General features: G+C 42.9%; 1 protein-coding gene across 2 annotated transcripts in view; it reads right to left on the bottom strand.

Moving 5' to 3' along the window:
• The window catches only part of AK5 (adenylate kinase 5), a 241,089-nt gene that overhangs the window by 52,709 nt on the left and 167,113 nt on the right, over window positions 1-21,267 (bottom strand). For both annotated transcript variants that reach the window (XM_032870138.1, XM_032870136.1), the window contains exons 9-10: window positions 6,151-6,193; window positions 1,191-1,235 (exon numbers count right to left, since the gene is read on the bottom strand). In XM_032870138.1, the coding sequence (XP_032726029.1) occupies window positions 1,191-1,235; window positions 6,151-6,193 (88 nt within the window). The remainder of the gene's footprint in view (window positions 1-1,190; window positions 1,236-6,150; window positions 6,194-21,267) is intronic.

Genomic DNA, 21,267 nt, shown 5'->3' with positions numbered 1-21,267 from the left:
GGTGGGTGACTCAATGTAGGAGACAGTCTAGGGAAATGACCCAACAACTGAGTGATGGAGTGGGGAGAGGTCTGGAATGGGAGGCTACAGCCCTGGTCTCCCCTCTGTCACCAGTTGTGGAAATGACCTTGATCAAACCTCTTAAGATCTCTGGGACTCAGTTTCTTCATCTAACAAGGAGGGAAATTTAGTGAGAGATTTCCAAGGCAACATCCCGACTTTAGAGTGCAAGATTCTAAGTTCATCCAATTTTATTTCTTGGGTGCTGATAACCATTCTTTTTCCCACTCACTGAGGAGGTGTGGACCTTTTCATTATTTCTGAATATGAATAGACATTTTTTGAAAAGTGCAAAGGTAGGTGTATTAACTTTTCTACAGACTTGAATCATTAGAGGGAAAAGTACCAAGTTTTGGGAAGTGCTCTGACAATAGTTTGTGCTTTTCTGTGTAATTGTAACTGTTGCTCAAATAGCCCCATTGATTTCCATGGGGAAAAATGGACATCCGGCTCTCACGCCCATTAGCTATGTGACCTCGGACTGGCTCCTTTACCTTCTTGAGTCTCAGTTTCCTTACCTGTGTTAACAGATATGTCATAGAGATAAACCACCAACCTATAGGACTGCAGAAAGATTAAATGAGATAAACTGGAACACAGTAGGTGCTTAGAAAAAGCAGGTGAACCCCAAGTGAATTTTGTCCCACCATTTAACTTACCAGAGGCTTCCATTGTACGAGGCAAAAGATAAGTGAGATTGTTTTTACCATTATCTAAAAGGAATGCAGGGTATGGTTACTGAAATATGTTTGAATGTGCGATTGCTGATATTTTTAGCAGTGAGGTTTGGGGAGCATTGGCTCATTGTTCAAACAGAAAAGGTGTGTGTTATATTTTGATGTAGGACATCTTCATACCCATGGGATTATAATGTATTTTATTACTGTAGGGCTAAACTCAGGAGTCTGACATTCCTTTGAGTCCTACTTTGTCTACTCTATAAAGATACAAAGCCAAAAACAATATAAAACTGCATAAACGAAAGCAACAACCCAGAAGCCTCAGGGATATTATCCTAACCAAAAAAGGAGCAAGATTTCAAAGCACAGTGAGAAAAGAACAGTCTTTTTTCTCTACCAAGTTGTGTATTAGTAGCAGTTGCATTAGAAAACTTGAGGGCAGTTACTCACCAATCATGAAAATAATTTTACGCTTTCTCAAATCTTCCATGAAACCTTTAAAGTAAGAATAATTTAAGTTATTGGCAAGGAAAACTGTTTTGAAACCCTGGTATTACTCATGTTGTGTAAAAACCAAACTCTTATAGATTTATTTGGTAAGAAGCCCAAGTTGAGTAAATGTGTTAATAGGTCATAGTTAATAGGCACCAGTGACCATTTCAGCCTTATTCCCAGACCCAGGTAACCTATTTCATTTTAACGTAAACTATCAATTTTAGGTGGCAAAACTGATAGGCCATTAAATAGCATGAATTACAAAGAAACATAATTTTTAAAATTATTTAAAATATTCTTAAGTATCTCAGTTTTACATTATTTTATATTCTTAATATTTGCTGATCTCTTTTAATAAAGAAGGGTTAAAGCACAAATGGGCATCTGGAAGACAATATTTAAACTATAGTTCCTATTTACAGAAAATAATTCTATTTTTCATTTAAGGTAGTGATATACAATTCCTTCTAAAATAAGCATATTTAAATAATAACTGTGAGCCAATCTAGAGGAAAATATTAAGTGAATAATACCTAGTATAGGTCATATACATATAGAGATGAAGCAAAAATCACAAAGATGATGAGAGTGAGGACTGAGTTTTGGGAACCACTACTTTATTTTTTTCAAGTCTTTATTTAAATTCTAGTTAGATAACATACGGTGGAATACTCATTTCAAGTGTAGAAATTAGTGATTCATCACTTTCATACAACATCCAGTGCTCATTACAGCAAGTGCCCTCCTTAATCCCCATCCCCCATTTCACCCATCCCCCACCCACTTCCCCTCTGTAGCTGTCAGTTTGTTGTGTACAGTCAAGAGTCTCTTTTTTGGCTTGCCTCTCTATTTTATCCTCCCTACGTTTGTTTGTTCTGCTTTTTAAATTTTTAAAAAATTAAAAAAAATTTTTAAAAATTATTATTTTTTTAAATTCCACATGTGAGTGAAGTCATATTTCACTTAGCATTACACTCTCTAGCTCCATCTATGTCATTGCAAATGGCAAGATTTCATTCTTTTTATGGCTGAGTCATATCCCATTATACGTATATATATATTTACCCCCCATTCAATCATCAGTCACTGGACATTTGGGTTCTTTCCATAATTTGGCTGTTGTTGATCATGCTGCTAGAAACATCAGGGCACATGTACAACTTTTTGAATATATATTTTTGTATTCTTTGGGAAAATATCTACTATGCAATTGCTGGATCATCGGGTAGTTCTATTTTTAACTTTTTGAGGAAGCTCCATGCTGTTTTTCCAGAGTGGCTGCACCAGTTTCCATTCCCACCAACAGTGTAAGAGGGGACTACTGCTTCAAAGCAGGGGATGGTTAGGAATTTTTGGCAAAGTGCAATATCCACCAGAGTGTGTAGATCCCTAAAAGATTTTCAGCTGTCATGTGGTGTAGTAGATGGCCATGAAGGATGGGTAGGTAATAGCTGTACTTTTGCTTTGGTTCTCAGCTGACCAGCCTTAGTCTAGTGACTTCCTCTCCTTGGACTTCAGTTTCTCCATTCATAAAGTAAAGGTGTTGTAAGTCAAGTAGTGATCGCTAACGTCTCTTTCAGTTCAAATACCTATGATTTTGTGGTTCCCGTAAATGAATGGACCACAGCAGGAAAAGGTCCCATTTCTCTCCTGGCCAAATTTATGATGCAAATTTATTGTTTCGTTTTTAAAAGAGATCTTTTTTTTTTTTGAGATGGGGGAGGGGCAGAGGGAGAGAGAGAACCTCAAGCAGGCTCCATATCCAGTGCAGAGCCCAGCACCGGGCTCCTTCTCACGACCCTGACATCATGACCTGGGCCAAATCAAGAGTTGGACGTTTAACTGACTGAGATACCTAAAGTAAACCCAAATTCTAAGAGACCTTGGGTAAGAGTGAGGTTACTTGAAAACTTGAATGGGGAATGGCTCTGTGAAACAGTCAATTGTTTGAGCTTGGAGGCAGGGGATCCTCAAACCTCAAAAAAAAAAAAAAAAAAAAAGTTTAGTGAGCACTTGAACTCTCCCCGGCTTTAAGGCCGCGGGCTTTAGGTATGGTGATCGGGCTGCCTACTCAGCTGTGCCAGGACAGGGTCAGAGACTTTGGGGGCAGGCCAACAGCACAGAAGAAGGAGGTTAGTTCAAGACGCACTGAAGTTCATAGAGGGAGTCTACACAAGCCACTAAGGGAAGTGCGGCTCCAACCTAGAGGCCATCGTGAGTGAATGATGGTGAAAAGCCAAAGGGCAGGCTCTAGTGGACTCAGAGGATGTCACCGCGTTCAAGTCGATCCTGGGACTGGCTCATGTCTGAGCTGCTTAATTTCATACCCTCAGGGGTGGGATTAGGGGGTGGCCGGCCAATTTCACAAAGAACTTGAGAAGACTTTCTTTGATGTGCTTAGGCGAAGGCCGGGCAAAGATTCTAAAGGGGAGGTGGGTGGGCGTGGAGTGTTGTGAACTGTGGCTGACAAGAGCTGTCCTCTAGAGTCCAGTTTTTAGAGCGCCATGCTGGACAAACAAACTAGATCTGAGACTAGATGCTTCCCTCAGTGGACAGATGCGACTGCAGATGGAGGAACTGAAGACAATTTTGAACCCTTTATGGTTCTTGTTACCCCTATGCTAAGGGAGATGCTTTGCAAACTATAATATACGCTGAGTAGACAGTAATATATTAGGATGTAGGATATTGTGATTTTTCACTTCATGGAAATATGCATGAAGTTTTAAAGTAAAGATTCTAAAGTTCAAAGGTATTGGTGCTTTTGTTGGAGCCCCGGGCCCCTGAGCTGTGCATTTCAGACCCTGGGCTGTGGAAGTTCCTGGAGCAACCCCCTTGGTGGTGGGGAGACCCAGGAGGGAGGGGCCGGGCTGGGTGGAGCCAGCCCTGAGCTCCCAGTGTAGGTGGAGCTCTTTTCCTGTTCTGGAAGCAGCTGTTTTTGCTCATCCTATGGGGGTGAGTCGACTAAAATGATGGATGAAATGACGGAGAGATAGTACAAGGTTTTTATTTCCCATCTTGGTGACAAAACTGCAATTTTTACACTTAAAATGAACTGATAGGGCTCTGACTTCCACTTCACGTTTTATGTAGATGGTAAGTACTTTTGAAAGCTAGATCGCTCCTCTGACAGTTATCAAACTTGCTTTTTGGTAGAATTGGGATGCTTCATTTATATACACAATGCCACCTTTTTGCTGGAATCCACTATTAGCTGAGGGAAAGACCCAATTCCAGAGACAGAATGGGACAAGAAGAATTGGAATCGGAGCAAGAGGGGAAAGGAACAGGGAAGCTAAAATCAGAGGAAAGATGTGAATTTGGGGTTTTTGGAAACATTTGGTTTTCAGACTGAGGGATGAAAATTTTGTTCTTTCTAATCAAAGAGATACTGCAGTCTCTTTACAGAATAGCCCACAGTGACTGGAAAAATCCTATGTTATCTGGAGCTTTCTATTAAAGGCACATACATTGGTGCTTTTAACTAGTGGACCAGATGGTCATCTCATGTTCTCTAGACTTCCAGCTTCCTTTTTTGAAGCTGAGCAATGATTTAAAAAAAAAAAATTCCCATATAGTTAACGTACAGGGTTATATTAGTTTCAGGTGTACAATATAGTGATTCAACAATTCTATATAAAGTGGAGTAACTTTTCATCTATTTGCAATCTAGGAAAGTGTCTGTGGTTATTACTAGGTATAGTTGTACCTATGATGAACCATTTATACTATGAAGTCACAGGGTAACATTATAGTTTGTAATGACATGAGAATATGCTTATGATATACACAAAAAGAATGACATTTGCATATACACATGTATTCTCAACTATGTAAAAATAAGTATATAACAAACCCACTGGAATAAAATATATAGAATGTTAACCATGATTGTTTAGAGGTCGTAAGGTTTTAGACGGCTATTTTCTACCTTAAAAAAATTTCCACAATGAATGCATGTTAATCTTATAATCAGGAAAAAGGGAAGCTCTGGGTCGGCAATCTGTCAATCCCTATCCAGTTGGGACTAGGTTATTTGTACTTGGCTCACAGGTATGTGCCTTTCCCCATGAATCCCATGTCATTTGGTAACTGAGATTTTCACATACTGCTATAGCCATTATCATCAAAGGGCTCATGCTCATGGATCAGCATAGAATTAGAGCTGGGGTTATTTGGAAAGCCAGCTCCCTTACTTGTATGTGCTCACAGTCAATACAAACATATTTTCATGAGCCATAATTACAGCAACATTTATAACCGAGTGGAAACGTTAGAAGGTACATGACCCAAGGCAATCGGGAACCTTATCTCTTTTGGACAATCTCAAATTCACATAATTTTATCTATTTTCAGTTCTATGTGTCGCTAGTTAAGGCTGGACTTTTTAGTTGTTGCAAGACTTTTGACATGAGAACTGTTACAAAGCAAGATAATTTGGGTGTTTCTTAGGTTGCATCCCAACAGCACACTGCAGATTAATAACTACTATGCAGGAAAGACTTTTGAATTCCAATAAATCTAAAGAATGTCAAATTAAAGTTAGCCAGCTGTCTTTATGGCAGGACTTGTGGGAGTCTTGCTATGCCATTATGTGTGCCTCTTCCAAAGGGGATTGAACATTCAGTGTTTCCCACACATATTTTACCAGAAAATTCTATTTTTGCTGAGCACATCGAGGGTCATGTTCTCTGGGTAGTCAGGAAATGCATCTCTAAGTAAGGGGTCCCCCTTGGTTTCTTTGCATGGACCAAGGGAGGAAAGATCCAAAGAGTTTCAGTCTGAGTCATGGAGCCTGGCTAAGGAAAACCACATGCTGTTTGTAGTTTATTATCTCTCGGTTGGTGTTTAATAAAGAAGATATGCTCAAAGCTACTAAAACACAACTCTGGTCTGATCAGTAAAGGAAACTCACCTCCCATGGTGTCCTCTCCAAATACATTTAACTGGTCATCACCCTGTACATAAAAAAAAAAATCAAAATATTAGATGACAGTAGTAATAGGTAGTATGCTAAATTTCTTGCGAACATGCGTTAACATACCTAACCTTCCAAACAACTCTATGAAGGATGCACTATTACTATCTGCCTTTTATAGATGAAGAAATTGAGAGTTTGAGAAGCAAGTTGCCCACGATCACATAGCAATGAGGGACAAAGCCCAGACCGAACCCCGAGTTCATGCTGTTCTTCTTGTACTGCTCAGTATAGTGTCACACCTCATTTTCCTGGTGCATGACTTATCTGTGATCAGAAAAGCTGATTTGAAGAAGAGAACACTCTTCAGTACCCAAAGCTCACTGGTGGGTGTAGTCATGGTGGTTTTACAAACAACTCTGTGGTATAACATTGGACGTGGCACGTTTTCTGTGGAGTGCCAGATAGGAAGTGTTTTCCAGCATTGTAAGTCATACAGTTAACCACTGGCCAATCCTGAAAACTGAAGCATGAAATAAGGGAAATTGGAAGGACCAGCTTTGATTGATGCCTGCTTTTAAATTACTTTATTTTTTAACCAAGCAGCAGCTGCATTTTCCTTACAGAAGAACCTGTTGTAGTTGGGGAAAAAATGTAGGATGAAAACTTATAAAAAGACATTTGATAAGAATTCTGATTTTTACTTATGTCTCCATCTTTTTTTTTAATTTATTTTTAAATTTTTTTTTCCATCTTTTTCAGATACACAAAAAACAACTTCCAGATACCTATGGATGCATTTGAATATAATTATAACATCTTGGGGCACCTGGGTAGCTCAGTGGGTTGAGCCTCTGCTTTCGGCTCAGGTCATGATCTCAGGGTCCTGGGATCAAGCCCCGAGTCAGGTTCTCTGCTCAGCGGGGAGCCTGCTTCCCCCTGCCCCCCCGGCCTGCCTCTCTGCCTACTTATGATCTCTCTCTCAGACATAACTAAACAAGATCTAAAAAAAAAAAAAATTATATCCTCTTGTGACCTCCATTTCGTACACAGAAAGGAGTGAACTTCTATTACACATTGCATATATGTTCATAATATACATACTGATCTAGAATGATACGGTTCTTCTTGCTTTTTCACTTATCGATGTACCGGGAGAACTTTCCATGCCCATCCAGAATATTCTTGGTCGTACAGTGTTCTGTGGTATGGAAGCTACCACAGTTGTTTTTAACTCGTCCTTTATTGATGGACCACCGAGTAGTTTCCAATCTTGGATTATTTTGGAAAAAGTAGCCCAGCGAGTAAGCTCATGTAAAGGTCATTTCATACACATATGCCTGCTGGGTAAATTCCCAGAGAAGGGGCTGTGTGGTCAAAGAGCAAATGTACTTATAACTGATAGATTTTGCCCAACTGCTCTTCATAGAGGTGGTGCCATTTTGCGGGGACGGCCTGCGGCTCACACTTCACTCCAGCCTCTTGCTTCTAATTCGCTTTGATGTGGGAGTCAGTTAAATGAGGTTGCCTGGATGCATTAATGCTCCCTTGAGGTAACCGCTCTGAGAGTACTTGTTTGCAAACGGAGCCATGCCAGCCTTTTTTAGAACATACGCCTTCAGGGCAACTTTACTGCTTGTCTTCTTAGATTTGCCTGTGTATCCAGAGCGATTCCAGGTGAGAGAAGAGTTTTTAATGGAGTGGTCATTCAGGGACACATTTACATTAATTAGCTTCCTTCCATGAATAGGGAAAATGTCAATTATTCCTCAGTGAGCCTACCCCCACTTGTTGAAATAATTGCATTTCGGAGCTGGGAGTTATATAGATCATCTGACCCAACCCTGCCATCCCCTCTCCCATTGTACAGATGAGGAAACTGATGGTTACAGAGGTCATGTAAGGGGCCCATGACCATAGCAGCATGTCTTTTTTTTTTTAAATAAAGATTTTATTTATTTGACAGAGACAGTGAGAGAGGGAACACAGGCAGGGGGAGTGGGAGAGGGAGAAGCAAGCTTCCCGCTGAGCAGGGAGCCCAATGCAGGGCTCAATCCCAGGATCCTGGGACCATGACCTGAGCCGAAGACTGATGCTTAACAACTGAGCCACCCAGGCAACCCTGCAGCATGTCTTTAGTGAAGCCAGGGTTAGGATGAGAACCACATCACTTACTACACAGCACGGCTCCTGAAGATTTAGTCCCATCAGCTTAGCTACCGCCATGAATCTCTTAGTGTCCTGTTCTGAAGTGGCAAGTGCACCCATCCCTCAGGTGTTGCTAAGGGCTCACAGAAGTCCGGCCCCGCCCTCAGCCGGGGATGACTCCGGTATAAGGTTCCCTGGAGATCAGGCTGAAGCTAATCCCATCCTTGCTCAGCTCCTGCCCCTGCCCTCTCCTGCATCTCTCTCCCTCTCTGAAGAACACTCCCTAATAACTTACTTTTAAAGAATCCTTATTTCAGGTTTTGCTTCTAGGGAAGCCCACCTGAGACAGAGACCTGTTCAAAGCAGTTTGATGTTTGCCTAAGATGCACCTACGTAGAAAGTGGCTCAGTAGCCTCTGCTGGCAAAGAATTGTTAGATCAAGCTCTGCTTGTTGTCTGTCAAACAGCTATCAAACATATCCAGGTCAAGTGAGGGAGTCCTCCCCCTCGATTTTTAATATCATTGTTGAATAATCAGACTTTCACTCATCTTACAGGCTAACCTGCCTCAGATCTTTCTTCCACCTAGCTGTCATGTTTTAGGAGACTGATCAAGGTTCATCTGTCTCATAAAACCATGCACCGTGTTATAAAGGGGCCTGTCTCACCTCTGTTTGGCTTCCTGTGTCTGACCTGTTTTTAATCCATTGCTCTTTTTCATAGCCTTCTAATCTGTTTGCCCAAACGCTTCAAATGAGCCCCAGCTTTATTTCCATGCACACGGCATTCACGGTCATGAAAGCCCAGGTAAATGGACTGTTTGATTGGAGGGTGTTATTTTCACGTGATGCTCTATAAATCTCATGATTCCTATGTGAATCTTTTGTAAATAAACTCAGTCTGGCATTTTAAACAGGTGCGTGCGTGTGTGTGCGCAAGTGCACGCGCACGCGCGCGCACACACACACACACACACACACACACAAAACAACTAATGAAAGGCCAGCTCTTCTGGTTCTCTTTTGGTGAAGAGGAAGCCATCCAGAGTCTGAAGGCCCTATGTGTCGTCTCTTTCTTTCCTAGTCCAAGTGTGTTCTGCATGAAAGGCATTCATTCAGAACGTCAATTCTGTAAGGAGCAAAATGCTCTACAAGCTTATGTGAGAGATACCTGATAAGGCATTTCTGAGCAGGGAGCTGGGAGCTGCCTCTTCAGTGAGGCACCCCTTGAGAAAGCACAGCCCATGAACTCCCAGGCTCCAGCCTGAGGGCCCATGGGTGCATCGTCGGGTCACACACTGCCTTTCATCTCGTTGTCCTCCATCTAGTCGGCCTTCTGTTGCCTGTAAACCTGAATGGTGAGGTTGGGCTTTGTGGGTGCCAGGAGACAGAGGTGCTCTCCACTGTATTAAACTAGGTTTAGGGGGCAAAACGCAGAATACCAAGTTGGAACCAACTGACAGAAATAGTACTAATATTGGCTCAGATTTCATGTAAGTGTCCATTATGACTCACACATATGGAGCCAAGACACAGCCTTACAATGATGTGATAAATGCTGGCAAAGATAGGAAATGCTGCAGCCAAACCACCAACACACAAAACCAAGTTCAGGTCTCCACCCCTCCTTGTGCTATATTTATGAGAGCACACTGGTACCTGAGGAGGAGAAATCAAGAATCCTGTTGAAGTGTCACAGCTAGAACCTCAGGACAGGATTCATGGTTTCACGGGAAACTGGTTTGGGCTATGGATTTTTTTTGGTTTAGATGTCTCATTCTCCAGCCAAACAAGAGCCATGAGGAAAGCAAAAGCAGGTTGCATCCAACTTTATTTGCCTGTGCAGATGTGTAGGCAGGGAACTTTGCAAGGCTAGGTTCTGGTATGGTCGGCAGGAAGAGCAGCTAGCTGGCGTGTGCATGTGTTTCCCCATCCTGTCAGCGCACCTGTCATCACCACCTTGTGGTATGGACGTCCGTCACTCCCAATTCTTTGAATTATTGAAGTTTGGGGGGCGAGATCAAAATAGGGCAACATTGTCTCCCAGATGGGTTCCTCAATCCTAAGAAAGGACATCCTGCAGCTTGCACTGACCGCAGTACAGTGTGTGCTCCTGGTTGCTGGACCAGTTTAGTGTGGCATTGTCACAAGCAGATCAGGTTACAGCATGAAGTGGACATTGAACTAGTGCCTTCCAGATCTGGAAGTGTTTCTGCGGATAGAAGCTCACTGGATCCTTGCTGCGACCCTGTGCCTGAGGAATGGCATAACTGCAGTTCTGTGGGCCGTGGGATGGGTGTGCCTGAGCCCCCCCTTGCCGCCCTCTGGGCCCTGACACCAACCGGTGTTTCCTTGGATAGAAGCTCACTGGATCCTCGCTGCGACCCTGTGCCTGAGGAATGGCGTAACTGCAGTTCTGTGGGCCGTGGGATGGGTGTGCCTGAGCCCCCCCTTGCCGCCCTCTGGGCCCTGACACCAACCGGTGTTTCCTTCTCAGCATCCTCTCACTGGTCTCAGAGGTGAGGTCAGGTCGTCAGATATTCTTACCGTCTGTCCTTAGGTAGATAGCGTTGATGTTTAAAAATCCTTGGTGGGGGGTGGCGCCTGGGTGCCTCAGTAAGTTAAGCATCTTACTTCGGCTTGGGTCATGGTCTTTGGGACCTGGGTTTGAGCCCTGCATTGGGATCCCTGTGCAGTGCAAGTCTGCTTTTCCCTTTGCCTCCCCTGCCTTCCCCACCCCCCCGCTTCATTCATGGGTGAGCTCTCTCTTTCTCTCTCTCTCTCAAATAAATAAAATCTTTAAAGAAAATCCTTTTGGGGACCATGAAATGAAAGCTCCCCTGGGAAGGAGGGAGAAGTAGTAGGTCATTTTGGGGGTGTCCTCCCAGTTCTTGTTTGTATTAAACAGTGTGTGTGTGTGTGTGTGTGTGTTTCATGGTATAAAAATGTGTATAACTTCAAATGGGATTGTGAGAAAGAGGCTTTATTTAACAACAGAATGTCACAGCTAAGATGAATTTCTTGCCCTAAAATTCACAAACACTGCAAAGAAAAGACTATTTTCTTTCTCTGACACTGAGCACAGATATCAACTTCAAGATTCAAAAAAAATGGATCTCAAAAAGGTTCTTTTGTTTCTGAAACGAATGTGAGGAGCAGTCTTTTCTAATTTTTTCTTACCTCAACTAGTACTAAGCAGATGACCCAAATTCTGGGAGAATCATGGACAATGAAACGCTAGCATACAAGGATTTTCCTAGGTCTATTTTTGAACTAATCTAATACCTCCTTCATTGGTTCTAAGGAGCAACAGCAGGAAGGTGGGGATGGGTGTGAGGCAGGAAATGTTCTGCAGTTCTCAGAAGGGGTCTTCTTCATTGAGAAGCAGAATCTTAACAGGAAGAAATAATAATCCAAAAAGGAACAACCCAAACATTTTCAGGCTATCTCCCCATTTGGTAACCTGAAAATGAAAATTTTGGAATCTTTCTTGTTAAAACCAAAAATAGTGAACACCTCATGTGAATGATTTTAAAAACAGTTACTGGACTTGCTATTTGCTAGTCCTTAGAATGTTTTTAATGTGTATACTCTCATTTGATCCTAAAAACACTAGGAGGTACCTGGGCAAGTTTGGTATTTCCCATTGTTCCCAAGAGGAAATTAAGGCTCCGCAAGCTTGTGTGACCGCGAAGGATGCCCCAGCGAGGGGGGGTTTCCTGGTTCCCAAGCCTGGGGTCTGATGCTTCTCCTGCTGTCAGGAAGGACTGCAATGACCCATCTGCGCACCCAGTGCAGGAGCACAGAGTCTAAAGAGGGGCTCCGAGACGCGTGGGGGTAGTGAAAGCTCCTGGTGTCCCTTGAGTAGGAAGGAAGTGGGAGTCATTTGTGAAAAGAGGAGCTGACGCTGGATGGTGCTTACCATGGGATTTGGAAGTGAAACTGTCAAGTTCATTGGGAAGCTGTGAATGAAGTTTAGAAATTCCTCCGATCTTTGACAGGGGAACATTGGCGAATAGAAATGTAACTGCATCTTATCAGTGGGAAGAAGGGAGACTGGCCCTTTAGAAAGGTTTGGAGTGTTTACAGTTCTTTTCGAAAGCATGTTTTCATTTAAAGTAATGTGCGTTTTGGAAAAAAATAAAAAGTATGGGAAGTGGTGTGTAATTTAGTTACACCCAAGAATTTATTTCACGGCAAGTCTCATTTCTCTTTCACTCAAGTATACACAATTAGAGGTCTGCTTGCTGTAGAAGTACTTGTATAATTGAGTAAACAGGGATAAAAAAAAACATAGGGGATGCGGGGCTAACCTTTTCCCAGTCTTATTAAATTGCAGGTTCTCTACATGAACTCCTTTAAATAGTGGTTTACAGATCTTGTTCTCTAGGAGGAATGGCGTCTTTCTTCTTTTATGTAAAATTGAAATGTTGGTGTCTCTAATAAAAATTTTAAAGAAAAAGTCTTTCCTACAACTTCCTGTTTTCACCTCACTGCTAGAAGACCTTGGGAGACAACTTGGATCTTGTCTTCCTAAGCCAGATGCAGCACCGTTGTTAAGCAGGGCTCGGTCAGGCTGCTGGTGTAAAGGAGGGAGCCAAGCTCCCATTCTGATTTCCTCTCATTTAAAGTTAATGTTGGCCATAAGTCACATCTGACTAGAGTCTTACTGAGGAGACTGATTTGGCCTTTATCTCTTTGTTTTCTGATTCCTTATAAAATGGAGATTAAAAGGCAAAGCGTAGCTTCAACCATTGGGAACTACAGAGCACACTGGCTTGTCTCCAACACTCTGTTAGGTGCTATGAGAATATTCTCTTCTTATGAGTTACTCTCAGCAAAAAGGGAAATCAGGTTAATTATTAGAACAACACATACTATATGTGTGTTCCTGTGTTTTCTAGGGAGAAAAACATTGACCAGGGGAGTCATCCTTTGTCCCTCCCTCCCACCATCTTTCTTGAAAAAGGACGTAAGATTGGGGGGAGGCAGGTGGGGTAAAGTGAGTAAGTAGAGGACTGAAAGGACACTCTGACCCCCGCCCCCGATCCCGCTGCCCTGAGTTCTTCACTCATCATGTGAGCACCCACAATGCCTTCTCTGCAGTCTGAAGCACTCCTGATTATCACTATGGACAGATGCAACAAACAGCTTCCCAAGGACCACCTCTAAATCCAGAGTCCATCTCCAACCTTGTCCTACATCTCTCGCTTTCCTGATTCTCCAACTTGAATGTCCACATCCATTTCCCTGAGGTTCTAGAGGGTAAGGCCATGTGGGGAGTGAAACAGGGTTAGATGGTGGCTGTGGGGACATACAGCAAGGAAGAACTAACCACAACATCCTGGCTGGACCAAAGAGGAAGGTCAAAAAACTAGAAACAATGTGCAGACATGAGTTGATGCGGAATGAGATCTTGTTGGGACACTGAGTAAAATCCACTTTGGGTTTCTGACCTCTAGAATTGTAAAAGAATCAACGTGTGTTTTCTTTACCCACCAAGTTTCTGGTAATTTGTTAGAGCAGCAATAGGGAATTAACACGACTCATCCTGTATGCTAGGAATGGTTCGAGATCCTGGGAAGGTAACGGTGAACCAACAGTTTTGACTCACTGAGTCTATTAGGTATTTGAGCATGTGCTGAAACAAAAGGTTGTCAGTGATTGTTATCCATGGAAGCTTTAATTCAAACAGAATCTCAAATGGAAGCCTAGTATCTAAAACCGGGAAGAACAGAGCTCCTGTTGGTGGAGGTGGAACAGGTGGTTCCAGACACTTCCAGGGCCAGCCCCCGCCCCGCCCTCTCCCCCCCACCCCTCTTTGGCAGACGCTCTTAGATGCCTACTCAACAGCCCACTTTCTTGCAGGCAGAGCCACTTCCCTCCTTGGACACTGAAGATGCCAGATCCTTGCTTTTCTCTGCCTTATGGGCCTCCTATGGCTGTGACCCGAAATGGGCCAACAGGATGTGAAAGACAAGCCTCAGGGTTTGGTGGACAGATTTCCTCCCAATTAAAAAGAGACAGGAACAAGCGTGGGGATCAGGCTCACTCATCCATTCTATTTTTGCAAATGGTCATGTAAGGATGAGATGTTTGGAGCTGCCCTTGCCACCTGGAGAGCTTGAAGGGAGGCATTGCTCACATACTGAGGGGGGCAGATGGGAACGGGGGAACAGTCTGGCCCTGTGTGACTACGGCTGGTCCGACTCTGGAACCATCTACCTCTAGAATGTGGTTAAGGGAGAAAGCAACATTTTACATTGTTTAAACCAATTTTAGTTAGGTAACTAGCAGGTGCAAGCAACCTCATCGAATCCTGTTGAACTTATCCAGGTGTGCAAAATCCTTTCTTGGGTAAAAAATGGCTCAAGTGTATAGAATTTTATTTTTTGCCCATACTTGAAGGCACTTACCAGTATTTCAATAAATGAGTTGTTAAAGGTTAAGAGTATTTGGAATACAAACCTAAAATCAGTGTGTTTTTAGAGCTCTTGGAGGACTCCAATTCATATCCCAAGAATCTGGCTGCTGTTCTAGGCCCAGAAATGTTCAGTGTGCCCATGGAGGGTGGCATGTGCTACAACTGGCATTCTTAATGGCTTTGGGGGAGGAGGCTTTCTTGCTGCTGTTCTTGTTTTTCATTATAAATTATGATCACTTTATCATCATTATTACTGATTTAATTGGTTGTGGTTCTTTGCTTAATGTTAGCCTGTGTGGTGATACTTACTTGCACTGACAGTCTCTGGGGACAGACCGTAAGGTGTGCAAGTCTGACAGTTCACAGATGAGCCTTCAGACTCACCCAGTTGCAGAAGGGAAGTCTCTCCACACCCCAGCATGTTGGTACGATAAGGCTCAGCTCTGTCACAGTTGCTTTTTTTCAGGGAAAGGGCAAATAGGTGAAGCAAGCAGGCAGTTGAGAAAATTAAAAAAAAAAAAAGGCATTTCAGCGCCTTCTAAAAGGCACTGAAATATTATTATTTTATAAATTATTATATAATAATATATTATAATATATAATTATTATATTATTATGTAATATAGAATACATATTATTATATATTATATATTATTATTATAAATAAAATTTATTTTATTTAAATAATTAAATAAGTAAAATATTATTTCAGTGCCCTGGAATAATATTTCTATCATTTTATTATACTGGTTATAATAACAACAACGGCATTTATTGGGTACGATCTCATTTAATTTGTTCACTAGCAGCCTAGTGAAGGAGCTGCTATCATCCTCCTTATATGTATTTGAAGCTCTGTTTTAGGGATTATGGAAATCTGCCTGAGTGTTGGGGCTAAAAAATGTGTGAGCTGGGATTTGAATTCAGGTCTGTCTGATTCCAAAACCCGAGCATCAACTTAAATATGCCATTAAATAAGGAAATTCAAAATCATGAAGAGTTTTGGGGATTGGATTGTGTTTGTGTCCAGAAAGTGTTTTTTCTCCCCTGCAAATTCAAAAATGGTTTTTGAATTACCAAATAGAAACTAAGATATTTGTTAAGTAATTATTTTGTATTGAACATATTTTTGCCTATGTACACGGCCCCTACAAAAACAGTTAAATTAAATTTCCAGCCCTGTGCCTCAAGTGCGTGTTGCCTTCTTTTCTCTTGTATGCAGTAGGTGCTCAAGTGTTGCTGGCAAAGGTTCTAAGAAAAACAAGTGCTAGGGATGTGATGTACAACATGGTGACCACAGTCAACAATACTGACCTGTTTCTTTGCCAGATGCTTAAGAGAGAAGATTTTATGAGTTTTCACATACACACAAAATTTGTAATGGTGTGTGGTGATGGATATTAACTAGGCTTATTGTGGTCATCATTCTGCAATATATACATATATCAAATCTTTATCTTATACATGTAAAATGAATATAGTGTTATGTGTCAACTATATCTCAATTAAAAAAAAGATAATCTCTTTTACGGAGGACAACTCGTTGTAGATGTTAACCTTATCTACAATATACCTTCACAGCAACATCTAGATTGGTTTTGTTAAGTAATTGGGACCAGAGCCTAGCCAAGGTGATCCATAAAAGGGATGTTACACTGTGGGTGTGTGAGTGAGCCCAGCTTCCATCAGTGGACCTGCTTAGTCAGCCCCATTGTCTCAAGAGAAATGATAAATGGATGTGGGTTTAAGCCACTAAGTCCACGGCCATTTCACAGCAATGGTTCACTGATACGCAGCACCTCTTATTTTGAAACGATATTTGAAAATCCTTTTCCTCCAGTGACTTTGCCCTTTCTGTTGGCTGTCTGCTATAATTTTGCCAAGACAATGGAGAAGATGGCCAACGGGCTGTTTTCTAGAGTGACCTCGCTGTGTGTCTCCTGCAGTATGTTTACTCGAAGGCCAGCCTTTTCATCTCCTCTTTGTTTTAAAATCTTCGTACCAAGTTCCACAGGAGGTAAAAAAGACATACTTTACTACCTTTTGAAGAGCCTTTGGCAAAGAGTACTTTGGGAGAATTTAAAAGGCACGATGACATCATATTGGAAAATCACACATTCAACCCACTACCAGAAAACACACAGATGCAGAAACCAAGGAAACCAGCCTGCTCTTTTCTACTTCTCAAAGTCTCTCGTACAAAATGCCACACAGACGAAAGAAATGACTGCCAAAGCAGAAATAAAAGCAGCTCAGGAAAGATGAACCTAGATGAGAAGTTAACTCTTCAAAGCTGGGACACTCAAAATGGAGGGCTGGACTCCTGCTGCTGAGAGAAGGCAACCCTCTCCCTGTTGCTGGAATCTGGAGGCGGCCTGCCTCTGAGGCATGGTTTCCATATACAGGTCCACAGTTGTGCACTGTTGTGTCTTGGCTGGGGAGCTGAGTAGGAACTGAACCTACTCACCAGTAACCTGTGTGTCCCTAGGGATGTGGGTGCCTAGAGGATGCTCTTTTTCTAATTTGCACAAAGGTCCTCCATGGGCTAGTAGTAGCTTGCCTTGAGGGGAAGTTAGGTCATTTTTTTCTCCATTAAATATTTAGAATAGGGAAAAAAAAAGGGAGTGAGAGTTATGGGGGAGAGTGCAAATGAAAGTTTTATGGTTCTTGCAAATGCCACTTGCATGGTTTCTGTTGGAGTTCCCTCACCCCCTACCCAAGCTCCTCCTCCAAGTCCACAAGCGCTCTTCTTCTTCTTCTTTTTTAAAGATTTTATTTATTTATTTGACAGAGAGAGAGAGAGAGAGATCACAAGTAGGCAGAGAGGCAGGCAGAGGGAGAGAAGGAAGCAGATGTGGGGCTCAATCCAAGGACCCTGGGATCATGACCTGAGCTGAAGGCAGAGGCTTAACCCACTGAGCCACCCAGGCGCCCCAACACATGCGCTCTTCTTCTAAGCCTGGCACTTGCTATGCCAGCTTGTCCTTGGCCTGGTCTTCCAGCCCCACTCTGACACAACCCCAGTACGCAAGCCCTTCCTCTTTGCTCCTTCCTTGATTCCTATTACAGGACCCACCACTGCCTTCCTACTTCACGATGCTACTGCTTTGAGGAGTGGATGAGTTCTGAAGAGAAAGGGCAGGGTGTGAATACAGGCTGTGCTTTTTGATATGAAGCCACTTGACCTGGGGAGAGGGGCAGGACTGGTCTCAGACCCATCTTTTGAGCTCACAGTGTCTCTTTCCCCCAAAGTTGCAAGACATAAAACTTTAAAGGACAATGGAAATGTTCTAAAGGCCGGAATAAACCTTTTTCTCCAATGGCTCTTCATGTCTTTCCTGCATATGTACTAAAATTCAAGAATTAGACATAGTCCCTGGGCTCAGGAGATTTGTGTTTATTTAGAGAGATTGATATTAGTTAGATGATCATACAAGTAAATGTTTATTAAATATGGATGTATGTAAAATACAAGATTCTAGGAAAATTTAATAGGAGCTCTCATGTGGGGGGCACCTGGGTGGTTCAGGGGGTTAAAGCCTCTGCCTTCAGCTCAGGTCATGATCCCAGGGTCCTGGGATCGAGCCCCCCATCGGGCTCTCTGCTCAGCAGGGAGTTTGCTTCCCTTCCTCTCTCTCTGCCTGCCTCTCTGCCTACTTGTGATCTCTGTCTGTCAAATAAATAAATAAAATCTTTAAAAAAATCATAAAAAAAAATAGGAGCTCTGATGTGGATCATGGTTGGCCAACTGGACAAGAGAGGGGAATGGCAGTGGGGAGAGATAAGGCTTCTCAGGAGGAGCCCTCCGCTGATGCAAAGACCCAGAGGAGGAGCAGCTAAAGGCAGAAGAGTGAGGCTGGGTGAAGACAGCAGGGGAATGGCACACTGAGACACCTTGCGAGGCCCTGGGGAGCTCTAGTGAGAATTCAGGTCTTATCCCAAGAGCAACGGGAGGAAAGGCATAGAGAGTTGTAAGATGGAAAATGACAAGATCAGCTCAGTGTTTTTGTAAAGGTCACTCTGTCCAAAGTGGGAAGAACAAAGGCCACCCCAGAGAGTGGTGGCCAAGAGAAAACGAGACCACTGAAAGTATTTCCTTAACAGCGTTATCAGTGTACAAGCATAAGTTGTTATAATTATTATACCCTTTGTTTCTTAGTCTATGAAGGCAGGGGTAATTCTTCATGTTTTCAGAAAAGTCACATCTCTTATTTAAGGTTATAAGATAAGGTTGGGGTCGGATCTGGTGTTGGAACCCACCCACTGTTCCCACCTACTCTCCCAATATAGACTCTACCACTTTAAAAACAGAAATTTAACCAAGGGGCCTTTGGTGGAAGCCAGATGTAAGCGGATGTTAGCACAGAACCTTCCGAGGTGAAAGCTGAGGGCCCGTGTTAGCAAGCCTAGCCTTCAATGACAGCAAGCCTAGCATTTAGCTTGGCATGGAGGGGTGGGCAGGGCGTGCTGCTGGAAAGGCAAAGCAGAAAATGCAGTCTTAGGAAAGCCTTGGGGAAAATAACTCACCAAACATGTTACTTTCTTTTTTTTTTCTTCAAAGAATGTTAGGCTCAAGAGCAACTACAGTACATTTATTTTTTCTTTTTTTTTTTCACTTAATTGAGCAGTTGCCACGGCAACTCAAGAACCGACTACTCATTGCCGTCAATGAATTGCAGATACACATTTTTCATCTACTGAAGTTGCAGTGAGCTTTTAAAAAAGGTAATCTAGAGCTGCTGCTTTTTTTTCTGGCCTGTTATCAGTATTCTCTCTCCACAGGACCCTGGCGTGGCAGCACTTGGCTTTCATGAATGAGAAAAATATGTCACAGGGAGGGAGGATTTAGACATTGCATCAGAATTCAGACTTGCCAGCCGGTCAACATTCAAACATCAATCACAGTGTGTAGGGCAGGCGGGCAGGCACAGAGAGGGGCAGGGGAGCGAATGGGAGAGGCAGCTCCCCCTTTCCAGGAGTACCCCCACTCCTTGGCCAAGGGCTGCGAGACTCAGGCTTCAGAACTGAGTCCTGGAATTGGGTGAAAGGTCCTGCAGATCCGCCCTCCCTCGACCTCTCATTCCCTTTGCTTCTGCTCTGACCCCAGTCCATCATCTCTCTTTGCCTGAATTATTAAAATATCCTCCTAAGAGCCTCCCTGCAAATAGTCTCCCCACTGAGTCCATATTTCCACTCAGTCCCCAGAATATTTCTAGAATACCGATCTGATGGTGTTTTCCTGCTCCAAGGATGACAAGGAATTCCATCACGGCAGTGCTGAAAAAGCCCTTCCTGACCAAGGCCAGCCCGCTGCTCCAGCTTTACTCTCTTTAAAAGCCCCCCATGCTGTCCCTCATGTGCACTACCTTTTCCAACCTCTATATTCAGCCTATAATCCTTCCTTAGAACGACCTGCTTAGCTACCTAAACTCCTCTTACTAAAAGATCCATTTTAAGGTTGGACTCAAGAGTCCTTCTCTTTCCTCCTGCTAGAATGGATCTCCCTTGGCAACGTGCTCATAGATAATACTGAATCTCTGTGATAATGCACACCGTACCATACTCTGTCCTGTGTTAGAGGTGGAGGGGCACCTGGGTGACTCAATCGGTTAAGTGTCTGCCTTCAGCTCAGGTCATAATCTCAGGGTCCTGGGATCAAGCCCCATGTCAGGCTCCTCGCTCAGTGGGGAATCTATTATGCCTTAAACTTCTGAGGTGGTTGTGTATTTCATTCATCTTTTCATCTTCCACAGCACTTTACACACATAAGACAGAGCAGGTGCCTCCCTCCTCATTAACCCATAACACTCCTATCATTTCTCTACATAGGAAGCATCTGTTAGATTCACTACCCAGCACCCATCCTGCCCCTAAACTGTAACTGTGGCCAAAGGTGACTGGATCAGAAGTGCACCTACACTAAGCTTGCACAATTAACACCCTTTCCTGGGAATTTACACTGAGAGATATCAGCCTTTCTTTTGGCTGGACCAGTCGGTGAACACCTTACCACCATGTAAATGAGGCCAGTAGAAGATGCGTAGAAGGGTAGAGATATAGAATGAAGAGAAATTCTTAATGGTCTTCCAGCACTGAGTTCTGCATTTTCCCTAATGGCCAGGTACATTGTTCCTTGGATTTGTGAGAGGTCCCCAAAGTTTAATACTAAATCTCCGTTTTTGCAGAAGCTAGCTTCAACAGGTCTCTGTGACTTGCAACCACAAGTATCTTCACTAAGGCACTTAGTGAGGATGTGTTTTGGTAACATGTTTGTCTTTCCCAAAAGACTGAGGTCTTTGAAGGCCAGCACTAAGTGAATCCTAGTTGAGTTCTGTCACCCCAGAATCTGGCATCATGCCTGAAATTTAGTACACAGATGTTCAATATGTACTTGTTGAATTGACATATTGACATTTTCCTGCCCCAGATGAGATGACAGGTAGAACTCCAAAAGCACTTAACAAATGTGAGCCTCATTTATTATCAGACTCACTGTGTTGAGCTCTGTTCCCTTGCTCTCCAGAGGAGAAAAGGGATTGTTTGG

The sequence above is a fragment of the Lontra canadensis genome, unplaced genomic scaffold (genome assembly GCF_010015895.1).
Source record: "Lontra canadensis isolate GAN:19392208 unplaced genomic scaffold, GSC_riverotter_1.0 scaffold40, whole genome shotgun sequence".
Classification (NCBI taxonomy): Eukaryota; Metazoa; Chordata; class Mammalia; order Carnivora; family Mustelidae; genus Lontra; species Lontra canadensis.
This window is presented reverse-complemented; position numbering and strand designations above follow the sequence as displayed.